The 25,608-nt window shown below is 35.4% G+C and overlaps 1 protein-coding gene across 6 annotated transcripts in view; it reads left to right on the forward strand.

Annotated features, from left to right (window-relative positions):
- Window positions 1-25,608, forward strand: part of APLF (aprataxin and PNKP like factor) — an 80,595-nt gene that overhangs the window by 10,520 nt on the left and 44,467 nt on the right. For all 6 annotated transcript variants that reach the window (XM_032497712.1, XM_032497710.1, XM_032497713.1 and 3 more), the window contains exons 2-6: window positions 3,288-3,359; window positions 9,685-9,857; window positions 14,031-14,175; window positions 14,505-14,637; window positions 22,070-22,254. In XM_032497712.1, coding sequence (XP_032353603.1) covers window positions 3,288-3,359; window positions 9,685-9,857; window positions 14,031-14,175; window positions 14,505-14,637; window positions 22,070-22,254 — 708 coding nt within the window. The remainder of the gene's footprint in view (window positions 1-3,287; window positions 3,360-9,684; window positions 9,858-14,030; window positions 14,176-14,504; window positions 14,638-22,069; window positions 22,255-25,608) is intronic.

A 25,608-nucleotide genomic window follows, 5' to 3' on the forward strand; every position in this document is an offset into this window, starting at 1 on the left:
AAAAGATACATGCTCCCAGTATTCACAGCAGCACTATTTACAATAACCAAGACATAGAAGCAACCTCAATGTCCACTGACAGATGACTGGATAAATAAGATGTGATATATATATCGTTGTATATATGTGTGTGTATACATACACACACACACATACACACACACAATGGAAAACTACTCAGCCATAAAAGAGAATGAAATAATGCCATTTGTAGTAACATGGATGGACCTAGAGATTATCATACTAAGTGAAGTCAGCCAGAAAGAGAAAGAAAAATACCATGTGATATCACTTATATGTGGAATCTAAAAAAAAAAAAAAATGACACAAATGAACTTATCTACAAAATAGAAACAGACTCACAGACATAGAAAACAAACTTCTGGCTACCGGGAGGAGAGGGAGAGGGGAGGGGTAAATTGGGAGTTGGTAATTAGTAAGTTAACTCAGGTAGGCCTGCAGTACCTTTGGAGGGATGTTATGCCCTTCATTCTCCTCCCAGTAGCCTCTAGCCTGTGTACTTCTTTGAGTCCTTAAGTTGCGTTGCGTTGCTTTGCTGTGGCCTTCCTCCACTTGCAGAGCAACATCATTGTCGGTGCCCTGCCTACTAAACCCTACGCACTTTATTGTCTGCTGTGAGCAGAGAGCTGGGAATTCAGATAACTCATCTTGCTAGACTTGGGTGTGACATGAGAGTAAACAGGACCACATGAAAGCCTGAAGTCCTCTTAGAACTACTTTATTTATAGCTTGAGTTTTCTCAGAAGTGTCTACTGGCTTATTAAATCAGTCAGTGTTTTTAGGATGTTCTAAAGCTGATACAATAGCTGATGGTAAATCATCTAAAAAACGATGTTTTGCATAATGATAGTGAGGGAGGCAGTACAGTTAAGAGCGAAGATGTCTCTAGAATCACGTTCCGTTGGGTTCCAATCCTAGTCCTGCTGCTTTTTGGTTTTCTCACTTGAAGTAGTTGCTTAACCTCTCTGCACTTCCATTTCTCACCTGCAAAATGAAGCTAGTAGTGTCTCCCACAGAGTTTGTGAAGATTAAAAAAGATATATGTGATAAATATAGAACAGTGCCTTGGTCTTCATAAATAATTGCTATTACAGTTAGTATATTAATAAGAATGTATGGTTATTTACTCTGGGCAGGAAGCAGTGATCACTTTTTCGTAAAGTGGATCATTCGATCTTCTACGATCTGTTTGTGATCTTATCACCCCTGCCACCCATCCTGAAATTAAAATAAGTTTTAAGTGATAATTTGTTAAACCTTTAATCTTTCCATTGAAAAAGCACAAATTATTATTGTGCAGCTTACTCATTATATAGAGGAATGGTTTAAAAAGGACAGTTACAGTTAAATGTCTGAGTGCTGTTAATTTCAAAGACTCTTTAAAACACTTTTGGGTAGTTTAGAAATGCATAGTTTGTGATGAAATTACACTGTTGTAGAAACATGTGTCCACTGGAGGTCACCCTGCACTTTTATATCATTGCTTCCTGCAAAAATATGGCTTGAAAAAGAAAGAAACCCAAGCTGGACTATTACAAGAGCCATCATTATATGTCATGGTTTTATGTTTGACAATTTGTTACTCCATTGGTTAGGAAATCAATTTGTATTGTTGAAGTTAACAATGAGATATTATTACCCACGTTATAAATAGAAGCTTCTTACCTTCCCCTGCCACAGAGCGATTTGCAATTCTTGAAACTACTTCTGAATGATTACCTGTAGGTGGAGAGTAATATATGCAACATTTCTCATGTATTTATTTTTGTTAATAAGTATGGATTCGGAGCACTGCCTACCCAAAGAGTCATCTGCACATGCAACTTAAATTCTCTGGACTTTCAACTTCCGGATGTGTAGGATGTGAATAATAGCTCTGACAGTATTATGGTGATGCTCGACATTTAAGTGCAAGTTCTATGCAAATGATAAAATCTATGTGAATCGTAAAGTGCATTATCAGATAACTGCTGTTTTGGGCCCATTAAGGCACATTACTGGAAAAATATAGGAACCTCCAAATTTCTGTCTTCTCTTTTCTGATAGAATAGGTTCCTAGTTGTATTTCATTTTTTGAAATGTCCATTGTGGCCGGTAGTGGGTATATTTAAAATAGGTTACCTTTAAGATACTTTATTTTAGAAAATGTTCTAAAAGTTAACTATAGCTGTGTGAAATATTCACGTATGTGGAATTTATTCCCCTGGGATGCTTGATGTTACTATTTTTATATAGTCACAGCCTTAAGTGTGGAATTGCTGTCTGGTTAAAAAAATGAGTACTGATTCCTGTAAGTTTCATATTTTTGTAAGGTTTTGCTGAACTAATGGGTTTAATTGAATTTAGGCATTGCTATAGTCTGCTTTTACTGATAATTTTGGTCCTGATGTGGATAAGGTCAGAGATGAAGTGATAGATATTCAGGTGACCAAGAGATAAGCCAGATAATTGTGGTGTTAAGTAAAGCTGGTGATTAAAATGTTTTCATTACATATCAGCCACAAATTACAACAGTGATCTTAAGTATTGTGTTAATAGCCGTGCAGGGAAGGCTTGATTGGCAGTTTCAACATTTATAAAGTGTAAGCAATTGTTAAACTTTGCTCTGCAGAAGTGATTGTGGGCGTTAAGTAGAACACTTGGCTCAGAACAGGAAGCAAATAAATATTAAAAAAATTTCTTCACTGTCAGTGCTTGGTGTTCACTGCTCCCCCTCCTGCCTTGCTGTGCTCTCTGCTGCTGATGGCCCTCAGCTCAAATGCAGGTCTGCCTGACCTGGGTCTGCCTGACCCCAAAGCTGGTAGTCATTCCTCTCCCATTTACCAGACTGCTGCTTTTTAAGACCTCTTGTCATTGTAACAAATTTATATTTCCTGTGTTTGAAATGTTTACTGATAAGTACATATTTATATAGTTTTTTTTTTCAGATTTTATGAATTTTATTGATAAGCATCCCCACTAAATGTCTGTCTTGAATGGAAACTATCAAGAAAGGTTCTGGGATCTGTTAGATTCCAAGCTTGAGTCACTGTTCTGCCATTTATTCTTCTGTGACTTTGGGCAGGTCCCTTAATCTCTGAGTTGTCTCATTATTTGTTTGGTGAGGACAGTCATTTCAATATACAGTTGTTGAATGAATCATAGATTTCATATCTAGTCTACTTATTTCAGAAACATTGCTGTGTTTTTTGTTGTTGTTACTGTCATTGTTCTTATTTTTTAGGGAAGTGGCTGTGTTTGAAATTTTTACTTTTTTCCCCCTGTAGATAACAGACAAGAGAGTGTCCAGAAGACATGCCATTCTTGAGGTGGTGGGTGGTCAGCTTCGAATCAAACCGGTAAATATGTTATTAATAATTTACTTTAACTCTTTCTTTCTCACCTGATTGGAGCTCCTGATTAGAGGGGCTTATTTTAAAGATTATGGAAACAGGGAATTAACTTCAGGGTATATTTTTCTTATTGCCAAAAGATAATTGGGAGTTAAAGGTCTAACCTATTTAAACCACCACCTTTTTTCCCCCATAGGGTGGTGCTACATTTATATGCTTAGAGTTTTCATCAAAGGTGACTACCAGTTCATGTACACATTATGATTTTGTTTATGAGTGCTTATTACAAGTAAGATTCTGTAAGAAAGTCCGTAACTGTAATGATTGGGTTTTAGGCGGTGGGGTAGCAACCAGAGTCACTTAAATATTATAGGCTTACTTTAATAGATTTCTATGCCTAGAGTATTTTCCAAATTGGCTTATTAATAAAAATACTAATTGGAGTTGTGTCTATACTTGGATGAAAAATATTCAGATGTATTTGGAACTTCTCTGACTATTTAAAAGAGTGTTGATAATATAAAGTAAGTATTCTCAAAGGTGATTTTGTTAGTGGAAAATTCTCTCTTTGAGTTAAACTTTATCCATTATGAAGTGGGTCAGATTTCTGAATGGGAGTTTAACAATGTTCAATCAAAGAAGACACCTTTTAGAAAACATTCTTTACCTTTTCTTGGTCTTTCATTAGACTGTACTTATGTACAGTCAACAGGTGACTTTTGAGCACCAAACTGTGGTAGATGCGAAATTAAAAGAGCAATTCTAGAAATTAGAGCAAAAACTCCTCATTAGATTATAGATATAAAACTAAAATTTGGGATGATAAAGTTTATTTATATAAATTATACTTTTGTTTATATTTTTAAAAATATTACTTAATATACACATGGGAAAAATGTAAACATTTTTACCCTATTCTTGGTATCATTATTATTATTTTATATTTTTTTTATTGAAGTATCATCAGCTTACAATGTTGTGTCATTGGTACCATTATTTCTGACATCTTAGAATGTCTAATTCTGCATAGGCAGCAAGTTGTTGAATGAGAATTAGAACTCAGATTCTTTTTTTCATCATATTTTCCAGGTTAGGATTCTTTGGCCATTTGGTGTTCTCTTCTTTTAAAAAGTTCTTGAAATTCAGACTAATCGTTGCTTTATCTTTGTAGGAAGTTTTAGTGCTTTCAGTTGAATAGACTTTCAGAACTGAAAGCAATCTTAGGTTCAAGCTTAAATATGTGGGGATCTGATTTGGACCAGGGCTGGCATTACCTGTCAGTGGAGAAGAGGACTTTTTTATCAGTAAACTGTACTAGGACAGTTTGTTGTTCGGGCAGGAAAAAAAAAAATTAGACCCCCTACCTCACACCATACTCAAAAGTCAATTCCAGGTAGATTAAATGTGAAAATCAAAACTATAAAATTTAGGAAAAAACCTTTATGACCTTAGAGTAGGGAAAGGTTTTTAATTAAGATATAGAAAGCAGAAACTGTAAAAGAAAAGATTGGAAAACAGCCAGTTACAACTGTATGACCCAGGAATCCTGCTCCTGAGCATATATCCAGAAGGAACCCTACTTCAGGATGACACCTGCACCCCAATGTTCATAGCAGCACTATTTACAATAGCCAAGACATAGGGACAGCCTAAATATCCATCAATGGATGACTGGATAAAGAAGATGTGATATATTTATACAATGGAATACTACTCAGCCATAAGAACCGACAACATAACGCCATTTGCAGCAACATGGATGCTCCTGGAGAATGTCATTCTAAGTGAAGTAAGCCAGAAAGAGGAAGAAAAATACCATATGAGATCGCTCATGTGTGGAATCTAAACAAAAACAAAAACAAACAAAGCATAAACACAAAACAGAAACAGATTCACAGACATAGAATAGAAACTTGTGGTTGCCAAGGGGGCGGAGGGTGGGAAGGGATAGACAGGATTTCAAAATTGTAGAACAGGTAAACAAGATTATACTGTATAGCACAGGGAAATATATACAGGATCTTATGGTAGCTCACAGAGAAAAAAATGTGACAATGAGTATATATATATATGTTCATGTATAACTGAAAAATTGTGCTCTATGCTGGAATTTGACACAACATTGTAAAATGATTATAAATCAATAAAAAACCAGCCAGTTACATTGAAATTAAGAACCTGTTGCTTGTCAAAAGACAGTCTAATGAAAATGAAAAGTACAATAGGGAGAAGATATTTAAAACACAATTAACTGACAAAGGAATGATACTCAAAGTTCATAGCAAATGCCTTCAATCAGTGAGAAAAAGATAATCCAGTAGAAAAATGGGCTGAAGACATTAGTGGCACATCGCAGAAGTGGAAACCCGTGGTTACTAAACATGAAAAGCAGATTCTCAGCCTCCTTATTAAATGGAGAAATAAATGAAACCACAGTGAGATATCATTCCACACTCAACAGATGAGCAAAAATGGAAAGTCTAACAACTTCAAGTGTTGGTGAGGATATAGCACAAGTGGAGTATTATAAACTATGGGTGAGAGTTTAAATGGCACAGCCACTCTGGAAAATAGTGTGACGTTAGTTCCTAAAGATGAAGGCTCGTATTCCATCCAAGTCAGACCTCACACACACACAGGTACCAACAGCTGTGTACAAGAGCCTGGAGAGCAGAATTGTTTATGTGACGGCAAAACACTGGAAGCAAGGTAAATTTCCATCAACGGTGAAATTGATAAATGTACTGGGATATATTCATTTAATGAAATGTAGTACAACAGTGAGGATACATTACAGTGAAAGCTGAAAAAACATGGTTTGAAATCAGGAACATAGGCACTGAATGATGAGAGCAAGCATTGGAAGAATATATATAGTATGGCTCCATTTTTATAAGATTACAAATCCTACGAAATAAACAATATATTCAAGATCATAAACATAGGTGGTAAAACCATAAAGAAAATCAAAGAAGTAATTAAACACAAAAATCAGAATAATTACGTCTGAGGGAACTGAGAAGAGAATGGATAGGAAAAGACACAGGGAGCATCAAAACTAATGGTAATATTCTTAAACTGGGTGGTGAACCTGCGCATAATATCTTACATGTATTATGTCTCTAAAACATTATTATGGAACACTCACATCATGAAAAAGATGTAAAGACTAGTACGATGTACTGCAGTTATTTCTGTAATTCCGAACGACCAAACACTGTGAGACACGAAAAAGTTTATTTTAAAAAGGAAATGTGCAGCTCTAGTACTAGAATTTGATTGTTCTTCTAGAAAAATATGTAATTGGGTTTTGAATTTTATTCCAAGAATTATTATATTCGCATTATATTAGTTGAAGGAAAGCTGCTTCTTGGACTTAGTGATATATGTGTAAATTCTCTGCTTTATATAATGCTTGGTCTCTTGTTTATATCAATATAGTTTCAATAAAATGTCTGTCCCCTTGAAATAGACTTATTTATTTAGTCAACTACTTCTTGTAGCTGTGCCTTCCAGGTGCAATTTAGAGAAATTTAGAGAGATTCTCAAACTACCTTTGTTAATAGAAGTGTAAGATCAGAAATTATGAGTATGGAGAAAAAAAAAAAAAGAATGGGCCTGGGAAAAACCACAGATACAAAAAGCAGAATGGTGGTTGCCAGAGGGAAGGATTTTGGGGGCTGGGCAAAATGGGAAAGGGGCGGGTCAAGAGGTATTAACATCCAGTTACAAAATAAATAAATCATGGGGATGTAATGTCCAGCATGATGACTACAGTCAGTAATATCATACAACAGACTTGAAAGTTGCCAAGAGAGTAAATCCTGAAAGTTAACGTTGTATGGTGATGGTCATTAGACTTACTGTGGTGATCATTTCAAGGTGTATATAAATATTGAATCATTCTGTTGTACACCTGAGACCAATATAAAATTATATGTCAATTATACCTCAATAAAAAAAAATTTAAGTAAAATAAAAAAAATAATGAGTACGAGATGGACAAATGACGTCTAGGTTATTCATTTTATTTATAATGTACGATAAATATCATTTATTCCCTATTCCCTAGTCAATCAGAAATTATTTGATCCCTTAGCTAAAGCAAGCTATATATACAATTGTAATAAAGTGTTGAGACAGAAGCTTTAGTTTAAAAAGCTATGTAAAATTATATAAATGAATATAGCAAATATTTTGTTACAGTGATCCCTTCTGTATGCTGCATACTTTGTTTAAGTGATTAGATATTTTTCTTGTTTCCCTCAAATTAGGGATCCAACCAAATAAAAAAGTAGCTTTGACAATGATAGATGAATGCAATTAGGGCAGTAACTAATTTGTATTTTTAAATTGGATGAATTTGTCTTTCTTCCTTCTGATATTTCCCTTTAGAAAAGGCTCTGGCTCTTACCAGTTCTTGGAAATAGTGCATGAGCAGATAATGTTAGCTCACAAGGAGATGATGTTAGCTTTTTTATGTGTCATTTAAATTTAATCTACAGTCTGGTATCAGCAGGGAGAAAATGCATTATAAAGGCAAAACGATGATATTCTCTGTAAATGACTATCGCCAGTAGTTAGTTATGTCCTCAGGGTGAATTCATAGCTGTTAACGCTTTTATTTCATTTTAATAAAAACTTACTCTTTGGTTTTTGGTTGATTGAGGGGGTAGTTCTATAAATACATAGTAAGTTGCAAAAGTTTTTTTTTTTTTTGACTATTTGGTGTTGATTCTCAAAATATGCATCTTTGGGTGACTGTAGTTTTTCTATTGCACAATAAAATTTCTGAGTTGTGATTGTTTTTCTTCCCTTGAAATTATGAATGCACTTGTAAACTAGCTATAAAATACTAAAATAGCTTTTCCACAACTTATTTGGTTAAAATTTTTTTTCCAAATTAAAAAAAAAGCACTGAAAAGAAGAGAAGCTCTCTCTCTTTTTTTTTTTTTTTGGTACATATCAATCTTTCTTTAATATTTAATGATAACTCCAAGAGAAAGCTATAGAAGATTGATATGTATTTTAGTTCCATTTCTTCAGGGATAATGGTATCCTTTGCACCACTTCTAAGAACATCGCATAATCTAAGTTCACATCTATAATCCCATGGATATGTGAAAAAATATGTGGGTACTTCAGACGTGCCTCTCATATTGGTAGCTTGTGTCTTTTATTCACTGTGGGTTTGAGTTTGCCAGGATTTTTTCTGCCCGTGTCTGCTTTTAGAATCAAAGTTAAACTAACGTCCTTGAAGGAATCAGAGCCTTCCATCTTTTCTGGTTTGGGGAAGAGTTTGAATATTAAGAAAAATCTTTAAATCCATTTGAGTCTGGTTTTGGGAAGGATTAGATTTTAGTTATTGATTATATTTTTAAAATATAGGTATAATTCAATCTCCTTTTATAATATTTTTTAAACAGATCACACATACATGTAAATATACGTGCTTTTTTCTAAAGTCAGTTTGGTTCATATTCTTTAAGATAATTGTCAATTTTGGCCATATCTACAAATACATTGGTATAAAGTATTTATAGTATTCTATTATTTTTCCAAAGTTTTGTTTCATGTCTACTTAATCATTGTTCCATTTCTTTGGAGATGGCCAATTTCAGCTCTAGTTAGAATTTTTAAGGTACCTTTCAGTAGATCTTAGTTATGGAGGCAACCCTCTTTATCTTTGCTAACATGAAGTAATCATTGGAAACATAATTCAAGATAGTGGCCATTGTAATAGTTTTGACATCGAGACATGTTTACCTCTTGCAATTTGAATATGGGTGGTGATCTTCATAGTGGGAGTTTCATTCAAACAAAACAAAGAAATTCCTCTGTGAGGACTGGAAAAAAAAAAAGCTGCGTTGTTTGCCTGAGAGATTTGATCAAAATTCTCCTTCTCATAGTTTCTCATTTCTTAATCATAGTAAGAAATTATTAGGGGAAACTGAGCAGAAAAGAAGCTTGCCAGTTTCAAGGGATTAGTGAATTTGGGGGGACTCAGTTTCTGGACTGAGAATTCTTCATGTTTCTCTTCCCAATGTCCTGTCATCTGTCTTAAGCAAAAAAGAAGTATCTTTTAACCAGTTAATTGATAACTTTGCTTTCTCCTTTGATTCCTGGAGAAATGGGGGGTATAGTAAAGCTATTTTTCTTTCTTACATGTAGATATTAATTATGGTACTTATAAGTGCTGGATTTATTAGACTTTTAAGTCCAAGTTTATACTTAAAATTGTTTTGATACTAAAATTTTATATCAGTTCATTTTAGTTTTATTTTTGTCATAATTTTGAGTTATAACATCACTTCTTTTTTTTTTTTGATAGATACACACAAATCCATGTTTTTATCAGTCTTCTGAGAAGGGCCAGCTCTTACCATTGAAGACAAACCTATGGCGCTGGTTGAATCCTGGAGATAGTTTTTCTCTATTAGTTGACAAATACATTTTCCGTGTTTTATCTACACATTCTGAAACAGAAATGGAATGTACTTTAAGGTAGGATTGCCTGATGAGATGAGATTAAGTAATGGGATTTGTAATCTAATTCCTCAGTCATGGACAAATGCTTGAGTAGAAACCATTCTAGAATTCAACTCTGTTGGTGACGTAGGACTTCCGTGATGTGTGTATGTGCGTGTGTTTCTAGAAAACATTTGATTTTGGAAACTTGTACCTCAATAGTAATACGTTCCTGTTTGTTGTATCTTTTACCATTGTACTTAGAGTGTATTTTCAATAATAAGAGGATAGTTAATTTGAAACTGGCTACATTTTCTTAATCTTTTTCTTAGCTTTTAAAATTTTCTTAAGGTATTAACTTCTGCTTAGGCTACAGTTGTATAACTCTTCTTTCTTATAAGAATAACAGAAAATACAGAATAGGGAAACTGATGAAATGGGGTATTGTAATAAATATCTGGTGTGAAATTGAAATTAATATACTAGTTTTATTGAGGCAGTCATTAGCAGATTGTTTGCCTTTGTTTTAGCTTTTAAATTATAGAATACTTAAACTGAACCTATAGAAGTAGATGGACAAAATTAATATAGAGTTTGTTCTTTGATTGCACTGTATTAAATTAAAAATCCATAGAAATACAATATCTAGGAGTATCTTTAAGTGCTTTGAAATTAAACAACACATACCTAAGGAACCCATGGGACCAAGAGAAATCACAAGGGCAATTAGAAAATATTTTGAACAGAATAATACTGAAAACACAACAAAAACATTTATGAGCTACATCTAAAGTAGTCCTTTGAGGGAAATTTATATAAAATGCCTATATTAGGAGAGAAGAAAGCTGTACAACTAATGCTTTGTGCTTCTGCTTTAAGAAGATAGACCAAAAAGAGTAAATTAATCCAAAATAGAAAAAAGGAAGTAGTAAGAATAAGACTAGAAATGAATGAAACAGAAAATTAATACCAAAGAAAATCAACAAAACCAAAAGTTGGTTTTTGAAAAGACTAACAAAATTCATAAAACTTCTGTAAGTCTTACCAAGAAAAAAAGCTAGAAAACACAAATGATCACTATCAGGAGTGAGAGATGGGAGGTCAGCACTGAGCCTGCAGACCTTAAGAGAATAACAAAGAAAGTATTTAAAACTTTATGCCAGTAAAATTGACAGGCTAAATGAATGGATTCGTTCCTGGAAAAACACAGTCAACTAAAACCGATACAGGAAGAAATAGAAAATCTGATGAATCCTATGTCCATTAAAGAAATTGAGTTCACAATTTAAGAATTTCCCACAAGAACTTCACTAGTGAATTCTCTTAAACTCATAAGGAAGAAATAATACCAATATTATACTTTTTCTCTAAAGTAGAAGAGGATATACTTCCCCACTTGTTTATGACACTTCCATAACCCTGATACTAAAATCACACAAGAACATTGTAAGAAAAGCAAATACAGATCCAAATTCTTCGTAACAAAATATTTACAAGTCAAATCCAGCAATTTGTATAAAGGATTTTATTTTATTTTATTTTATTTTATTTTATTTTTGTGTAAAGGATTTTAATACACTATGACCAAGTGGAATTTTTCTGAGAAATGCAAGATGGATTTATCATATAAAAATCAATCAATGCAATTAGTTGTAACAGATGAAAGAACTATCATTTCAGTTAGATGTATTAAAAATGACTCTGACAAAAATTAAATATCTGTTCATGATAAATTACAAACAAGATTTATAGAAAACTAGTAAAAGCAGGGAATTTCCTTCCTATAAAAAATACTTAATAATGAAGTATTAGAATTTCTCTCCCTGAGACTGGGAACAAAACAAAGACATCCATTTGCACAACTTCTGTTCAACATTTACTGGAGGTCCTAGCCAGTCCAGTAAAGCAGGAAAAAGAAATAAAGTACATAATGTTGGAAAGAAAGAAATAAAACTGTCTTTATTGGCAGATGACATGATTGTCTATTTAGGAAATCCTAAGGAATCTACCAATGAAGCAAGGCACAAAACGGTACCTACTGTGCATGGAAGTACAAGACTCTTTCTGCCAGTTTCCAGTCAGTTTTCAGTGAGGATTGTCCACATGTAGATATGTTTTTGATGCGTCTGTTGGGGGAGTTGAGCTCCATGTCCTCCTACTCTGCCATCTTGATTGACTTCCATATTCTGTGTCTTGATAAGGGTGTAGGTTACATGCATGTATGCATTTGTCAAAACTGATCAAACTGTGCACCTCAGATCTTTGCTTTCCAGAATATATAAATTATATCTAAATTTGTAAATGTGCTTTATGGCAGTTTTAAGGACCCTGATACCACTATAAATTTTTTTTTCCCAACCAGTTGTGAATCTAAGAAACAGGTTTGAACAACAAAATAACAGTACAAAAACTGGTCGTTTCTTGAGGATTCCATTTTTCTCATGTCAGTATGCTTTTTGTTTAGTATTTAGACTGTGTAATGAAACCCATTCATAACCAACTCAGTGGGAGCATATGTGTGGTCTGTATACACCAGGCCTAGTTTGTTCATTTTTCACTCTTTTCTGTATGTTTCCATGAAATTGTTCTGCTAGAATTACCAAAACTCATACTTGTTTGAGAAGTCAAGGTAAGAGAAAACCAAAAAAAAAAAAAAAAATTTATATTTTAGTTCATTAAATTATGACATGCTTCATATAGAAGGACTAACATTAATTTTGTCTTGCATTCCTGTTGCCTCTCCATTGGTGGGTGCTTAGCAGGCACTGATTTCTTGAATACGTGACTTTGAATATTGTAAAACGTTTTATCTGAATTTCATTGCTGATGAGGAAGTACATTGTCTCTCTAGAGAGGTTATTTTCTTTAAGACACTGATGAGGAAAGTAAGTAAATCTTGAAAATACATTTTCAAGTCTGAATCCCCAGTGCCTGGAACAGTGTCTGACATACACTAGGTGTTTTAAAAAAACATTTATTGAATGAACGAAAACTGTGGTGTTGCACAGAGGTTTAGTCTAAGTTATTCTCTTTTGGCTGATTTCTGCCATGAATTCAAGTCTGCCTTTGGAGGAGGTTATTCCTGTAAGATGCACTAAATCAAACAAAACAAGCCATTAATTCTCTTCTCAGCTAGACAAATTTTTAACATCTTGTATCTTCAGTATTTTAAAATTTACTTTTACTTGAGGAACAGTTTACACATAGTAAAGTCTACCCCGGGTAAATGTGTAATTCAGTGCACTTTGACAAATGTGTATGGTCATGTCAGTGCCACCACAGTGAGATATAGAACATTTTCCTTTCCCCAGAAAGTTCCCTGCTGCTGCTTTGTGGTCATTCCCCTCCTCCACCCCCAGCTTCTGGCAGCCACTGATCTGATTTCTGTCCTTGATGCTTCACCTGTTCGGAATGTCATCTAAATGGAATCACATGGTATATGTACATTTTGTGTCTGGCTTCTTTCACTTTGCAAACTGCCTTTGAGATTCATCCAAGTTGTTGTACTTGGATCAATGATAGTAGTTTTTTCCTTTTTATTTCCGAGTGGTATTCATATCTACATCTTAAAAATTTCAAAAATAAGTCTGTTCGGTCATCGCTAGGCAGACATGAGGAATAATGATCCATCAACTCTGCACGATCTTACCACACTTTGCTGTGAGGAGGAGGTAATCGGTTCCACTGGTATGTCCCACATGTGACCTTGGATGCTCTTGTGTCAGAACGTTTAGCTTTCAGTTGGACTACAAGTTTGGGGGAGATTTCACGAATGGCGGTACTGGCCAGAACCCCAGTAGCAGCTATGTGTGAACTTGACCTCAAGATTTTCTTTTTTTTTTTTCTTCAGGAGCCTAATGGGTAGTGATCTGAACTTTTATGGATTATCTGGACAAACACTAAATAAGTAAACAGCCCTTCAGCCTTGACAGAGGTGGCTACTGCCCACTGTATAAGTAGCTGTGGTTTCTAGGCCCATGATTTGGAAAGATTGATGTCTTTTATGGTGATGCGGTGGGTAGACGACGAAGACCACGTTGTAGTCTGTAGATGTTATTCTAGCACGTTGTAATCTGCTTTTTTGTCTTGCTAAGTCTGGGAAAGTGGCGTAACTCACGAGCTAGATGTACTCGGGAGAATGCCGTGGTAGACAATAGAAGTGGTTTGAGTTTAAATGATTACTAAATGAATTTCAGTTTTACTTTATAGGAACAGTCAAATGCTTGATGAAGATGATGTATTGAATGAGACACCAAAATCTTCCTCAGTTGACTTGCCTGTTGAGACAACTGGTGACCCACAGCTGGAAAGCAGCACAGAAATAGCAGAGACCCAGCCTACCGCAAACAGCGTGGTGAGAAATTTAAGGTCTCATCCATTTAAAATTTGCTCTTAGGTAATCTGAGGAGAGAAAAGACAGCCGCTGTTAGACGTAGCATGACAGTCTTGCTAGCATTGATCTGCTTTTGCTGTTTTGAAGTTAAGCTCTAGAGAATATCGCCGAGACCAACACTTCAGCTAATAGAGATATTGAATTTCTCTCTTGGAGAAATTTGACTAACTCAGTCCACGGTTGCAGATGGATTTGTTTTTTAATGGCAGTTTCCTGCAAAGTAAATAACGTTACAGTTCCATTAAGGATGCGGGCTCTTTTTAGCAGTTAATATATAGATGTCTTTTTAGTCCCTCCTAGGTGAATGCAGAGGCATGAGTAAGCAACAGCCAAACCCTGCCCAGAGGAGAAGAATCCTTCCAGCCTGGATGTTAACAGAAGATCTAAGTGAGCAAAACCTTTCAGCGCCAGTCAGCAGTGGAGGTGGGTTTTGCTTCAAGACAACATTAAGCAGAATTCGAAAGCTTTTCTGAACAAATGATGGAGATAGAATAGTGATTGCGTAAGTGTATAACTTAAGCTAACATTTTTTTTTAGATGTATCCATGAAGTCTAACTTAAAACATAAGCTATTTTATGCCACCTATCAAACACCATTCTGCTAATTATTTTTTGATTTAACAAGTACTGTTAATCTTATATGCTGGACTTATTAACATACATTTTCAAACTAACTTGTTGGATCACGTCTAAGATAAAAGACAAGCTCAGTAAGAGTGTTTAAATTTTATTTAATTAAATATAAAAGTGCCAAGAACACAATGTTAAGTGTCGAAGGAGTCCAATTAGATGAGACCAGTGTCCTAGCATATAGCTCACTGTCATGGCAGATACTGCAATGACTTACGTCATCTGCTGGGTGTTCCCATTAAGCCAAGATTATTAAAAGTTTTACTAGTTGTTTTTTTCAGTCATCTTCGGTTTAGTATCTGTTGGCTGCTTGTTTTTCCTTTATCTGGGTCACGTTTTCCTGGTTATTCTACTGGATGGATGTTATGAATGACAGCGTGTAGAGGCTTTGATTTTATGTTCCTCTGAATACGTATTTTTATTCCAACAGGCAGTTACGTTGGCGTAATAGGAAATTTTCTTACTGGTTTCTTAATGGGCATTTAATTCAGGCCCTGAACTCTCTTTCTCCTGTGTGTACAGCAGCTGCAGTCCCCGCCTGGTTCTTCCAGCTTCCAGCTGCTGCTCTTCCTCCGGGTTCCTGGGGTTTCCCCCGTGCACGTGAAGTTTAGCAACTAGCCAAGGATTTGGGTCAATTTTACATGTAGATTTTGGTTCTTGTTCCTCTAAACCTTTCTTCCTTCTGGGATTTTGTCTTTAACTTTCTATCTGCTCCATGAGCTTCAGACTCTGTCCCCTGACCAGTTAAGCCAATAAGGCTGCAGCTTTCTGTCACCTGTGAATTGAGGTTTGCCCTCAGGAGAAACACCACAAATTCACAAACCTCACAGGCCGTAGTTAATTTTTCAAGGTCAGACTCTTTATTTCTGCCTTTTTGGTTACTCTCCAGTGCCTTCAAATACTTGTTGTTTTTTTTAATATTTTGTCCAAAATTTATAATGGCTTTGTTTGGGATGATTCACTCAATCAAGCTACTCTGCCATTTTACTTTGGACATTATCTTTTATCAGTTAACAGCACAATTGTATAAATATTTCAGTTGAATGTTATGATTCTTATCACTTCTCATACTCAGCATAGTGATCATAGAAGTCTTCTAAAGTTTTTGATCAAATATGTTGTGTACAGAATATTCCTTATTTAATGCTAGTTTTGATTATAGTAGGATCAGAGCGATCTTGTGGGAAAAATAGGTTATGTATTATGTGTTGAGGGAGATGCTATTTAATCTGGAGAATTTTCACATCTAAATCTAAGATTTCCTGGCACGAGTTGTATTCCAGGACAGTGGTTTTCAATCTCCTATCACCCATCATTACATATATAATATATTCTTACCGGTAACATTTCTCATTAAGTGTGGTGCTCCTCAATTTGCAGGAATGGATTGGAGAACGGGGGATGGTAGTGGAGAAGGGGCAGGTACTTTCCCTCAGCAGAACATTTTCTCTAATATAGAGAGAGTAACTATATGACCAAAAATTAGACCAGCGTGAACTGACTCCTTACAAATTCTTTTCTTTCGGAGTTGTTTTGTGCTGCAACTGCTTCTTGACTTCCGCTGTTACGTTATTTATAATAGTCCAAAATATGTTTGCTTCAGATTATAAATATAGCCTTTAACTTTCACTTGATAGATGCACCATATAAAATAAGAAGCACTTTTTTGGGCACTTTGCCTTGAAAATGCAAATGAGAATAATGTGACATTGATTTGGACAGGAACACTGTATAGTTCACAATGTACTTAAAATATTAAAGCTTCAAGAGAAAATAAAAAAGCCTTTGCATTCAGTCATATAGTCTTATATTTTAGACTTTGGGGAAACACTTGTAAGAACAAAGTTAGGTTACTTAACTCCTTTAAAGACAGGAAGACTTAGAAGTAAAGGGCAGTTTAGTGCTTGAATCCAGCTAGTTAAAGGTTGGAATAATTTGACTTCTTCTGTGTAGTTTTTATTATTATTGTTATTGTTTTGTTTTTTAAGTAATGTATCATCCAGGTCAATAGACCAATGCTAGTGATTTTTAAAAATCAATTTCCCGGATGCACTGTAGGCTCATTTAGATGTAGGATAGTTTCTTATGTCTTTTACAGCGTTAGTACTATACTGTGTTCATGGATCTTTATTTAAACCATCTTGGTATTTTGGAACCTTCTGTATCATTAAGCACAGGACATGTAATAATGTTAATTGATGTTAAATGACCTGTCTAAGATCATAAATGCCAAAGCTGTAATTGAGAACAGCTCTGCTTGACTCTTTATAAAGCTCATGCCCCGAACCATATCACTATATGGCCACCTAAATATATGTTCTCGGAGTTTGGTTTTGGTTCTGTTTCTTATTTTATTAATATGCCCTTGCCCTCCTGGATCTTTTCTCATTGTAACTGTTGGCTTAGTTCTTGTATGTATTTGACTGTTGGTGTGATCAGTCTATCCTTTCTGTTTTTCAGCCAGTATTGTTCTAGTTTATTTATTTCTCTGGGTCCCCAGATACTAGCCCTTGGATGTTATCATGAATTTCTTAGGCTTGGGCTAAAATTTTTTTCGTCTCTGTAGTGATCGATAAGTGAATATATTTGGGCAAAGGCTATTAGAACCTTCCCTCTCTTCGCTTCCACTTATCTGTGTTCTCTCAGCCTTCTGGGCCCCAGGACGAGTTACAACTCCTAGTGTATGGCGCGCTTGCTAGACTGAAAAAAGAGCTCTTACATTTTCACGGGTATCATGGTACCCTTTAGTACTCCTTTCCCCATCTTCTAACCCTCCAACATGAAGTCATGAAAAGTGACACATGCTGATAAAGACTGAAGTAGTAAGTAGTCCCCAAACCATTTGGTTTGCATTTAATTTTGCACTCTGAATATTTTCTGTATGACAACTCGGTACAGATTATAAATACTTAACTGACATTGTTTAATCTAATTATGGTTCAGAGTTTACCTAAAGTGCTAGTTATTCTATGTATTTATTTTCAGCAACTTGCTCAGTGATCTAATTAACTCTTTTTTTTTTTTGCCTCTTGGATTTTCTAGCTGTATAATCGTATCTACAGAGTTGTGATAATTTTGGCTCTTCAGATCTATCTAGTGCTTTTTAAAACATTTTTTATTTTATTTTGTAAGTAGATCCTATAAATTCTAAATAAAAATGGATAAAACTGGCATCTATATTTTATTCCGGATTTTAACAGAAATTCTGTTAGTGTTTCAGCATTTGATATGATTAGGATTCGATTCTGATACTCTTACTGTATTTAGAGTGATTGATTGATTGATTGATCAATTGAGGAATAACTGTTGACTACTTTGAAAAAATTTTTGGTGTAGAAACAGTCCTGCATTTTCATGTATTAACGTAACTACTGGTGTTGGTAGATTTCCTAACGTACCATGCTTGTGTTCCTGGAATAAGTTGATTTTATCATGGTGGCTTATTATTTTTGTGCTTGGCTAGATTTGCTAATATTTAGTTTAGGACACTTATGTCTATATTCATAAGTGTGGTTAGTATTTTTCTCCGTGTGTGCCGTCCATATCAGATTTTGGCGTTAAAACTATGTCAGCACTGTATAAAGTGAATTAGAAGACTTTCCATACATGTTCAAGGGCAGCGTGAATAACAGAAATATCTGTTTCTTTGTTGAATTTTACTTTATCGCAATCTGGGCCTGGTGCCTACTTTTAGTAGTTGGTAGTTCTGGCATAGGAATAGGTAAGTTCTATCAGTGAAAAAGAATGAAACAGATTAGAATAACATACATTTAATGTATAAAAAATTATCAGTTCAAATTGCTGGGGAAAGGATATATTATTATTAAATACGATGTTGGGAAAATCAGCTTTGCATTTGAAAGAAAATAATAATAGAGCAATGCTCATAACATATTCATAAATAAACTTCTATTACGTTAATAACCAATGTAAAAATTGAAACTGTTAAGGCATTTGAAGACACTATGAAGAAATATTTTTATTAGTTCTGGGAGACTTTCTTAAGATGATGGGGAACCTTGAACTGTAAGGAAAAACTTGACAGATGTACTTAAAGATGAAAAAAAATTTTTATGCAAAAGACACTGTAAACAAAGTCAGAGGCAGATAGCAGACTGACAAACAATATACTGGGATATATTATTTGTCTTGGTTATGAAATAGAAGATTTTTAATAATTGTCTACTTAGTAATATAAAAGAAAGTAGAACTCAGTAGAAATTTTGGGTATTGTATATTATATACCACAGAAGAATAAATATAAATAGCCAATAAATATAGGACTATTATCAGATAGGAACATGTAAATTTAAACAACCAGATATTAGTTTTTATTCATTAAACTCTTCAAAATCTAAGCAATTGATAATATCCAGTACTGACAGAAATAGGTATCATCAAACATGGCTGGTGGAACTGTAAGCTGGTATAGCCTTTTAAAGTTATTTGCCAAAAATCTGTTAAATCTTTAAATATACAATACATTTTGATCCAGAAATTACAATTCTAGATATTTATCCCACAGAAATAGTAACATGTATACTTTTAGCCCTGTGTGTGTTTATGCATTTGTAGATATATTTGCTTAAACTTAGGAAAAAGTTAAGAAGGATACACATCAAATTTGTTTGTTTCTTTTTTGTTTTTTTTAATTGACGTATAGTCAGTTACAATGTGTCAATTTCTGGCATACAGCATAATGTCCCAGTCATGCATATATATACATATATTCATGTTCATTTTCTTTCTTATTAAAGGTTATTACAAGATATTGAATGTAGTTCCCTGTGCTATACAGAAGAAATCTGTTTTTTAGCCATTTTTATATATAGTGGTTAACCTTTGCAAATCTCAAACTCCCCGATTTATCCCTTTCCATCCCCTTTCTTCCGGTAACCGTGAAATTGTTTACTATGAGTGCAAGTCTGTTTCATCACATTGCTAATGTAACTGTTAGGAGTGGTTTCTTTGGAGGACAAGATTGCATGGATGTGATTTTAGCGACGTCTATGCATGTAGTTGAGCTAGCATTCATATAGTACTGGTGTGGTAGCTCATGCAAGTAAATGCAATTCAAATGTAATTGCTGGAAATAAAGTGATTTGTTCTAATAGCTAATTTTTTTTTCTACTTCTGTTATTTAACTGTACTTATCTTGGATTTAGAAAAATATTTTATATGCCAGATATAAAGATTTTTCTGAGCCAGTTATTTATTTTATATATACTTTGTGAAGAGCATTTTAACAATATCAAAATGCCTTATGCAAAGAGAAATTAACTGGTCCCCAGAACGAATATTTGTAGTAGATAATTTGGAATTTTAAAGAATTTAATATTTTAAATATATATATATTTAATTTTAGAATTTTATATACATGTGTGACACTTGGAATGTGGTAAACTGCCATTTGGGCAAAAGCTGTGTCTTATTTAACTTACAGTTTTTTAGGTCTTAGCTTAATAAGCAATATCATAGTTGATTATTTTCCTTGGTTCAGCTAACTCATAACTGTTGTAGCATTTGGTCATTTGCTTCACCAAGCTGTACAGTCAGCCCTTTTTAGTCTTATTTCTGACAGTTTCTAAGATGATATGAAATATTTCCTAATCTATATTTAAAATGAAGTTTTAAGTAAGTGAGGCCAAGTTTAGTTATTAGATAGTTTATTCATAAGTTCCCTTTAATAATACATTATTTTTAGATCGGTTCAGTGATTTTCTTCCTGTTTAATAATATGGACAGTGTTCTATTAGTATTTCTTTACTGAACTTAATAAAGGAGTATGATTTCAGGCCATTTGAATATCCTTTAGAACAGCTCTGAGCCAATTACAGCCCATAAGCCAAATTCAGCACACTGCCTGCTTCTATAAAGAACATTTTATTGGAGCACAGCCATTCTCATCCATGTATGTATTGTCTGTGGCTGCTTTCACACCACAAAGGCAGAGTTGGGTAGTTGTGACAAATATTATGTGGCCCACAGTGCTTAAAATACTTAGTCTGACTTTTTACAGAAAAAGTTTGCTAACCCTGGCTTTAGAGCATTAGGATGGTGACTACGGATGGCCTTACATACCTGTATCCAGGCATCCAGGCTCTCAGGGGGATCTGCGGACAGTTTCTGTTTGTGCTCACAGTTCATTTACTCAGGCATATTCATTGAGCACGAGTTTTATGTTAGGCTCAGCTCTAGATACTGGAGGCACAAGTTGGGAACAGTGAACAAGGCACAGAAAGTCTCTGCCCTTATGAGGTAGGGGAAAAAGACAACTAACAATGAAGATTTTTCTCTTAAAATAAGTACATCTTTTTTCTTTTCTGATTAGAAATTTGTTCATGAATTTGTTAACAAAATATGATACTGACCTAATTGTCCCCACTATGTTGAACCTTACGTATATGGGATGTAGTGCCCATTGTTAAGACTTGCTTTCTGTTTTTAATTTTGTTTTGTTTTTTAACACCTTTATTGTGGTATGATTCCTGTACAGTAAATCACACATATTTCAGATGCACAGTTTGGTGAATTTTAATAGATGTCTACACCCATGAAACCACCACCACAATCAAGAGGGCTAACATTTCCAAGAGACTTGTTGTCTTTATCAGTAAATTTTATAGATTGCTCTCCCTTTCTGGTTATTTTGGGTTCTCAATCTATATCTAAGATAACTGAAGTTGCATTCCTCACTGTGGATGTTTGGGGCTCAATGGATATGTAAAACTCGTTGGGTCGCTATGTGTCAGGTTCTCTGTTAGAGAAATTCAGTGTTAAAATTAAAAAGAACATACATGATAGCTAAGATGCATGTGGCGCTCTGATAGTTTATATATATCTCACCTCATTTACTTCTCCTGATAACTCCATGAGTTATGATTGTAACTCCCTTTTTCTAGATGATGAAGCCAAAGTTCAGAGAGGTGAGATGAAACTGTTAAAGGATGGGGCCTGCCCACGTCAGCATCTTGGCCTGGGTGACTCCCGGGCAGGAGCTCTTGGCCGTGGTGCTGCTTAGTACTTTTTGAGATTTGCAAATGTGCATTTTCAGGTTGGCCTTAATATAAATAGAACTTTAGTTTTCCTCATCCCTTTTTCTTTCCTTCCATCTTTTCTTTTCTTCTTCCTTTTGTTTTTGGTTCAGATTATTGACATTTAAACGTACAGGAGATAATTTTTTTCTTTTTTTTTTTTTATGTGTATATACTTGTATATGTGTCAGATAATAACGTAATCCAGGAAAGTGGAAAAGAAGGAATCTGCAAAGATAAAACCCAAGTAAACATAACACAGCAAGGAAGAAAGCTATCTATTTCATCAGGAAATTCAGAAGGTACATCAGCAGAAGAAGACGCAGGGAAAAAGTGTAAAAATGCTGGTCAGGAAGAGTCTGTCATCCCATCCAAGGTGAGTTTTAAAAATTCGTTACTTGATTGTTTATTTTCTTCATCAAGTGTTCTAGTTAGAAATAATTATATGCTGTATACGTGAAGGAGAAAACCAAAACTGCTTTTTATTATTGAGTTTATCAAAATAAAAACTAGCCCGGGTGTTTTTTTTTGTTTTTTTTTTTTGTTTTTTTTTTTTTATAGTATTTGCATTGTAGAAAATAAGGCTATTTAATTTAGAAATTTTCGGACTGGAAAAGGGTGGAAACCACCTGACTCCAGTCATAATTTGGTATCTCCATTTTGAAAACCTGGTTTCTTCTATTCTGTTGGCCATTCTCAGACTGCCTGTCACTACCTTTTTCTTGATACGTATGAAGAGAAGAACTGATGGGTAGTTCCTGACAGCCTTTTGCAGGATTGCTTCTGGGCTAACTTGCGGTGTTTGTAAATCTTTTCTTTGCTATGGTTTGATTGACTTGAGCATTCTTCGATACTGGGTACTTAAAGCAAGTAAATTCCATTTATTGGGTGCATTTAGAGAGAGAGAGAGAGAAGGTTAAAAAGAGAGAGAGGGAGAGATGGCCCTTGGGTGAAAGATCAAGTGTTCTTCATTTCAGGAGAGGGGTGACTTTAGATGACAGTTTTCATGATCCTTGTAAACCTATGGCTAAGCTCTGTGGGTCCCCAGCTTTTTAATCTCAGCGAGAGCCAGAGGAGTAGGATTGGTTTTAGAATAGGATGCACTGGATTGATTGAAATGCCAGCAGCTGGCCCAGAGAGTCAGTCCTTTTACAGTACTCCTCTCACTCCTGCCTCCTGTCCATTTAGGGAAGATTCTGCTTCCTTTCTTCCAGCTAGAGAAGTGGGGTCTAGTCACGATACACTCAGCTCCTTTGCTTACTTATGGAGTCAAGTTTAATAAATGAAAACAAAATGTATTCTGACTCATATATGTTGGCCATAAAAACTTAAGATAAAATTGTTTTATATAACTTTGAGCCCTAATATCTTCTACCCTCTAAACATATTGCTGACTTAAAGCAAATAGACTTCCAGATATTTCTCCAGCAAAGATGTGTTTATTTGGGATCAGCAGAGAATTGCAATTCCGAGTCTGCAGTCATGGGTGAGCCACGTGCAAGTTCCTCATGGCAAGGGAAGGAAAATGCTTTTATAGAGGGGAAAAGGAAGTTGGGAGGGCGGTAGTAGAGTCCATGATTTTTCATTGGCTGAGTTTTTGCCAGGAAAGAAGAGGAGTCTTTCTTCTTCCTGTTGTGCTCTGCTGTCATCACAGAGCATGAGAGCTCTGCCTTCTTGTCTCTTGACTATTTAATTGAGGTTTCTGTTTATTAATCTTTTACATTTCCCCCTTTTGATCAAGGTCATTCTCTGAAAGCATTGCTGATCAAGAGTCATATTTTCTTGTTTTAGTGGCTTTGTACCTTCATGCCAGGAGGGACCTTTCCTGGGTATGGTGTCTCACATTGGTGGGAAAGTGCACAGATTGGAAACTTATTGTAGTCACATTCAAGTCTGAGGAGGGGTAGGAGGAAGAACTTTCAGGCATTTTTTAGTCTAAAGTCTGTATGTTATCAAGACTGTAGAGATTAGAGAGCATCTGAAGTGTTACGTCATCATCAAAGGTTTGGCAGACAAACTTCCAATGGGCCTGGTCTGGATATCTTGGGAAAGCTGTGTCATCAGATATCATCTGCGTCAGTTATGGGACATCTTTACTTTCAGGTCATCAGATGATATGCAGGTCCAGTCAGGGTTTGGTGCATTTTTTAGGTGTGTCACATGAATCCAAGAGTCTATTCCTTAGAGTTTGGTAGCACAAGGGTTGGTTAGCCGTACCTGATAGGGGCCTTTCTAGCAAGGTTGAAGAGAATTCTTCTGGAGGTGTTTTCCAATAGATGAAATATCCGGGTTGCCAGATGTGACGTTTCAGTTCATCATCTCCTGAGAATATACTGTGAAAAGATTGCTCTAGTCAAAACGTGGTTATTTTAAATGAAGGAATTAGGCCTTTGCAATATTGGAGTGTCTCTTCCTTTATCGCTTGTGAGTCAAAAGAGGCAAGAGCCAAGTGCACTGAGCATCCTGTGAGTGTCTTAAAGGGTGAGAGCTTATGCATTCCAAAAGGGGTGGATCTGAGATTTAGAAAGATCAATGACAATGCATTTGGCCGAGGTGTTTGGAGGGCCTTAACAAATTTTGCCAATTGAGTTATAATAACACCATTAGTGCATTCAGCTAAACCAGAAGACTGAGGGTGGTAAGCACAGTGAACGTGTTGTAAAACTGGCCAGGCAGCATAGACTTGTTGGCATGCTCAGTCAATAAAATGTGTTCCTTGATCACCGTGAAGTTTGAGAGGTGTTCCTCAGGTAGGGATAATCTTTTCTAAAAGGACTTTAACACAGAAGCAGCAGCAGCCTGTCTGCAAGGGAAGCCTATTTGTATGTAAAAACATACAGACCACTAATAAAACATACTTATATCCATGAGACAGAACAAGTTATATGAAATCCATCTGCCAGCCCTTGAGTGGTGCGTTAGGCCGTTTAAATTGGGAGCAGTACAAACAGGCTTCCCTGGCTTGTATTTGGGACAAGTAGGGCAAGTGAGGTAGACACCTTTGGTGGCCTTGTTAATGTTTCCCCATCAATATCGATTCAGGAATGCTATCATTTTGTCAGTAGACCAGTGCTATAGTGCACGTATTGTGGTGAGGAGAGGGGAGTTTAGAGTCTCCAGTCAGGCTTGGTTGTAACTTGGTCCAGACCAGAGCTTTCTCTTTTTATCTAACCAACGGGTTTTGAATTTGCAATCTTGTTTTTCATTTTCTGAGGCCAGTTGTTGGGCTTCTCTAGCCAGTTTTTCTAAGTTATCATTTGGGAAAACGTCCCTTTGGACCGTGGCAGTGGTGTGGCTGCTGTTGGCCCCTTTAAGGGCAGAGCGTTCCCTGCAGAAATGTCAGCAAGGTGATTTCCCTTAGCTTCCAGAGAGTCAAGTTGGGAATGCCCCGGAATCTTAATAATAGCTACAGTGGTAGGTAAAAGTATTGTATCCAGTAATTCCTGAACATAAGGACCATTTAAAATTTTATTTCTGTGGGAAGTAAGGGAGCCATGTTGCTTCCACAACATTCCGAACTCATGAACTATTCTGAAAACATATGTACCATCAGTATCAATATTGACAGGTTTGCCCTTGGCTAAGGAACAAGCCCGTGTGACAGCATATAATTTAGCCTGTCGGACCAAAGCAGCCAAGGTGAAGATGTGCCCTCAGCAATGTCAAGGGCAGTTGCAATAACACACCCAGCACAGTGTTTGCCACCGTCACCTTTTAAATAGTGAATCAT

Source organism: Camelus ferus, chromosome 15 (genome assembly GCF_009834535.1).
Source record: "Camelus ferus isolate YT-003-E chromosome 15, BCGSAC_Cfer_1.0, whole genome shotgun sequence".
In the NCBI taxonomy this organism is placed as follows: domain Eukaryota; kingdom Metazoa; phylum Chordata; class Mammalia; order Artiodactyla; family Camelidae; genus Camelus; species Camelus ferus.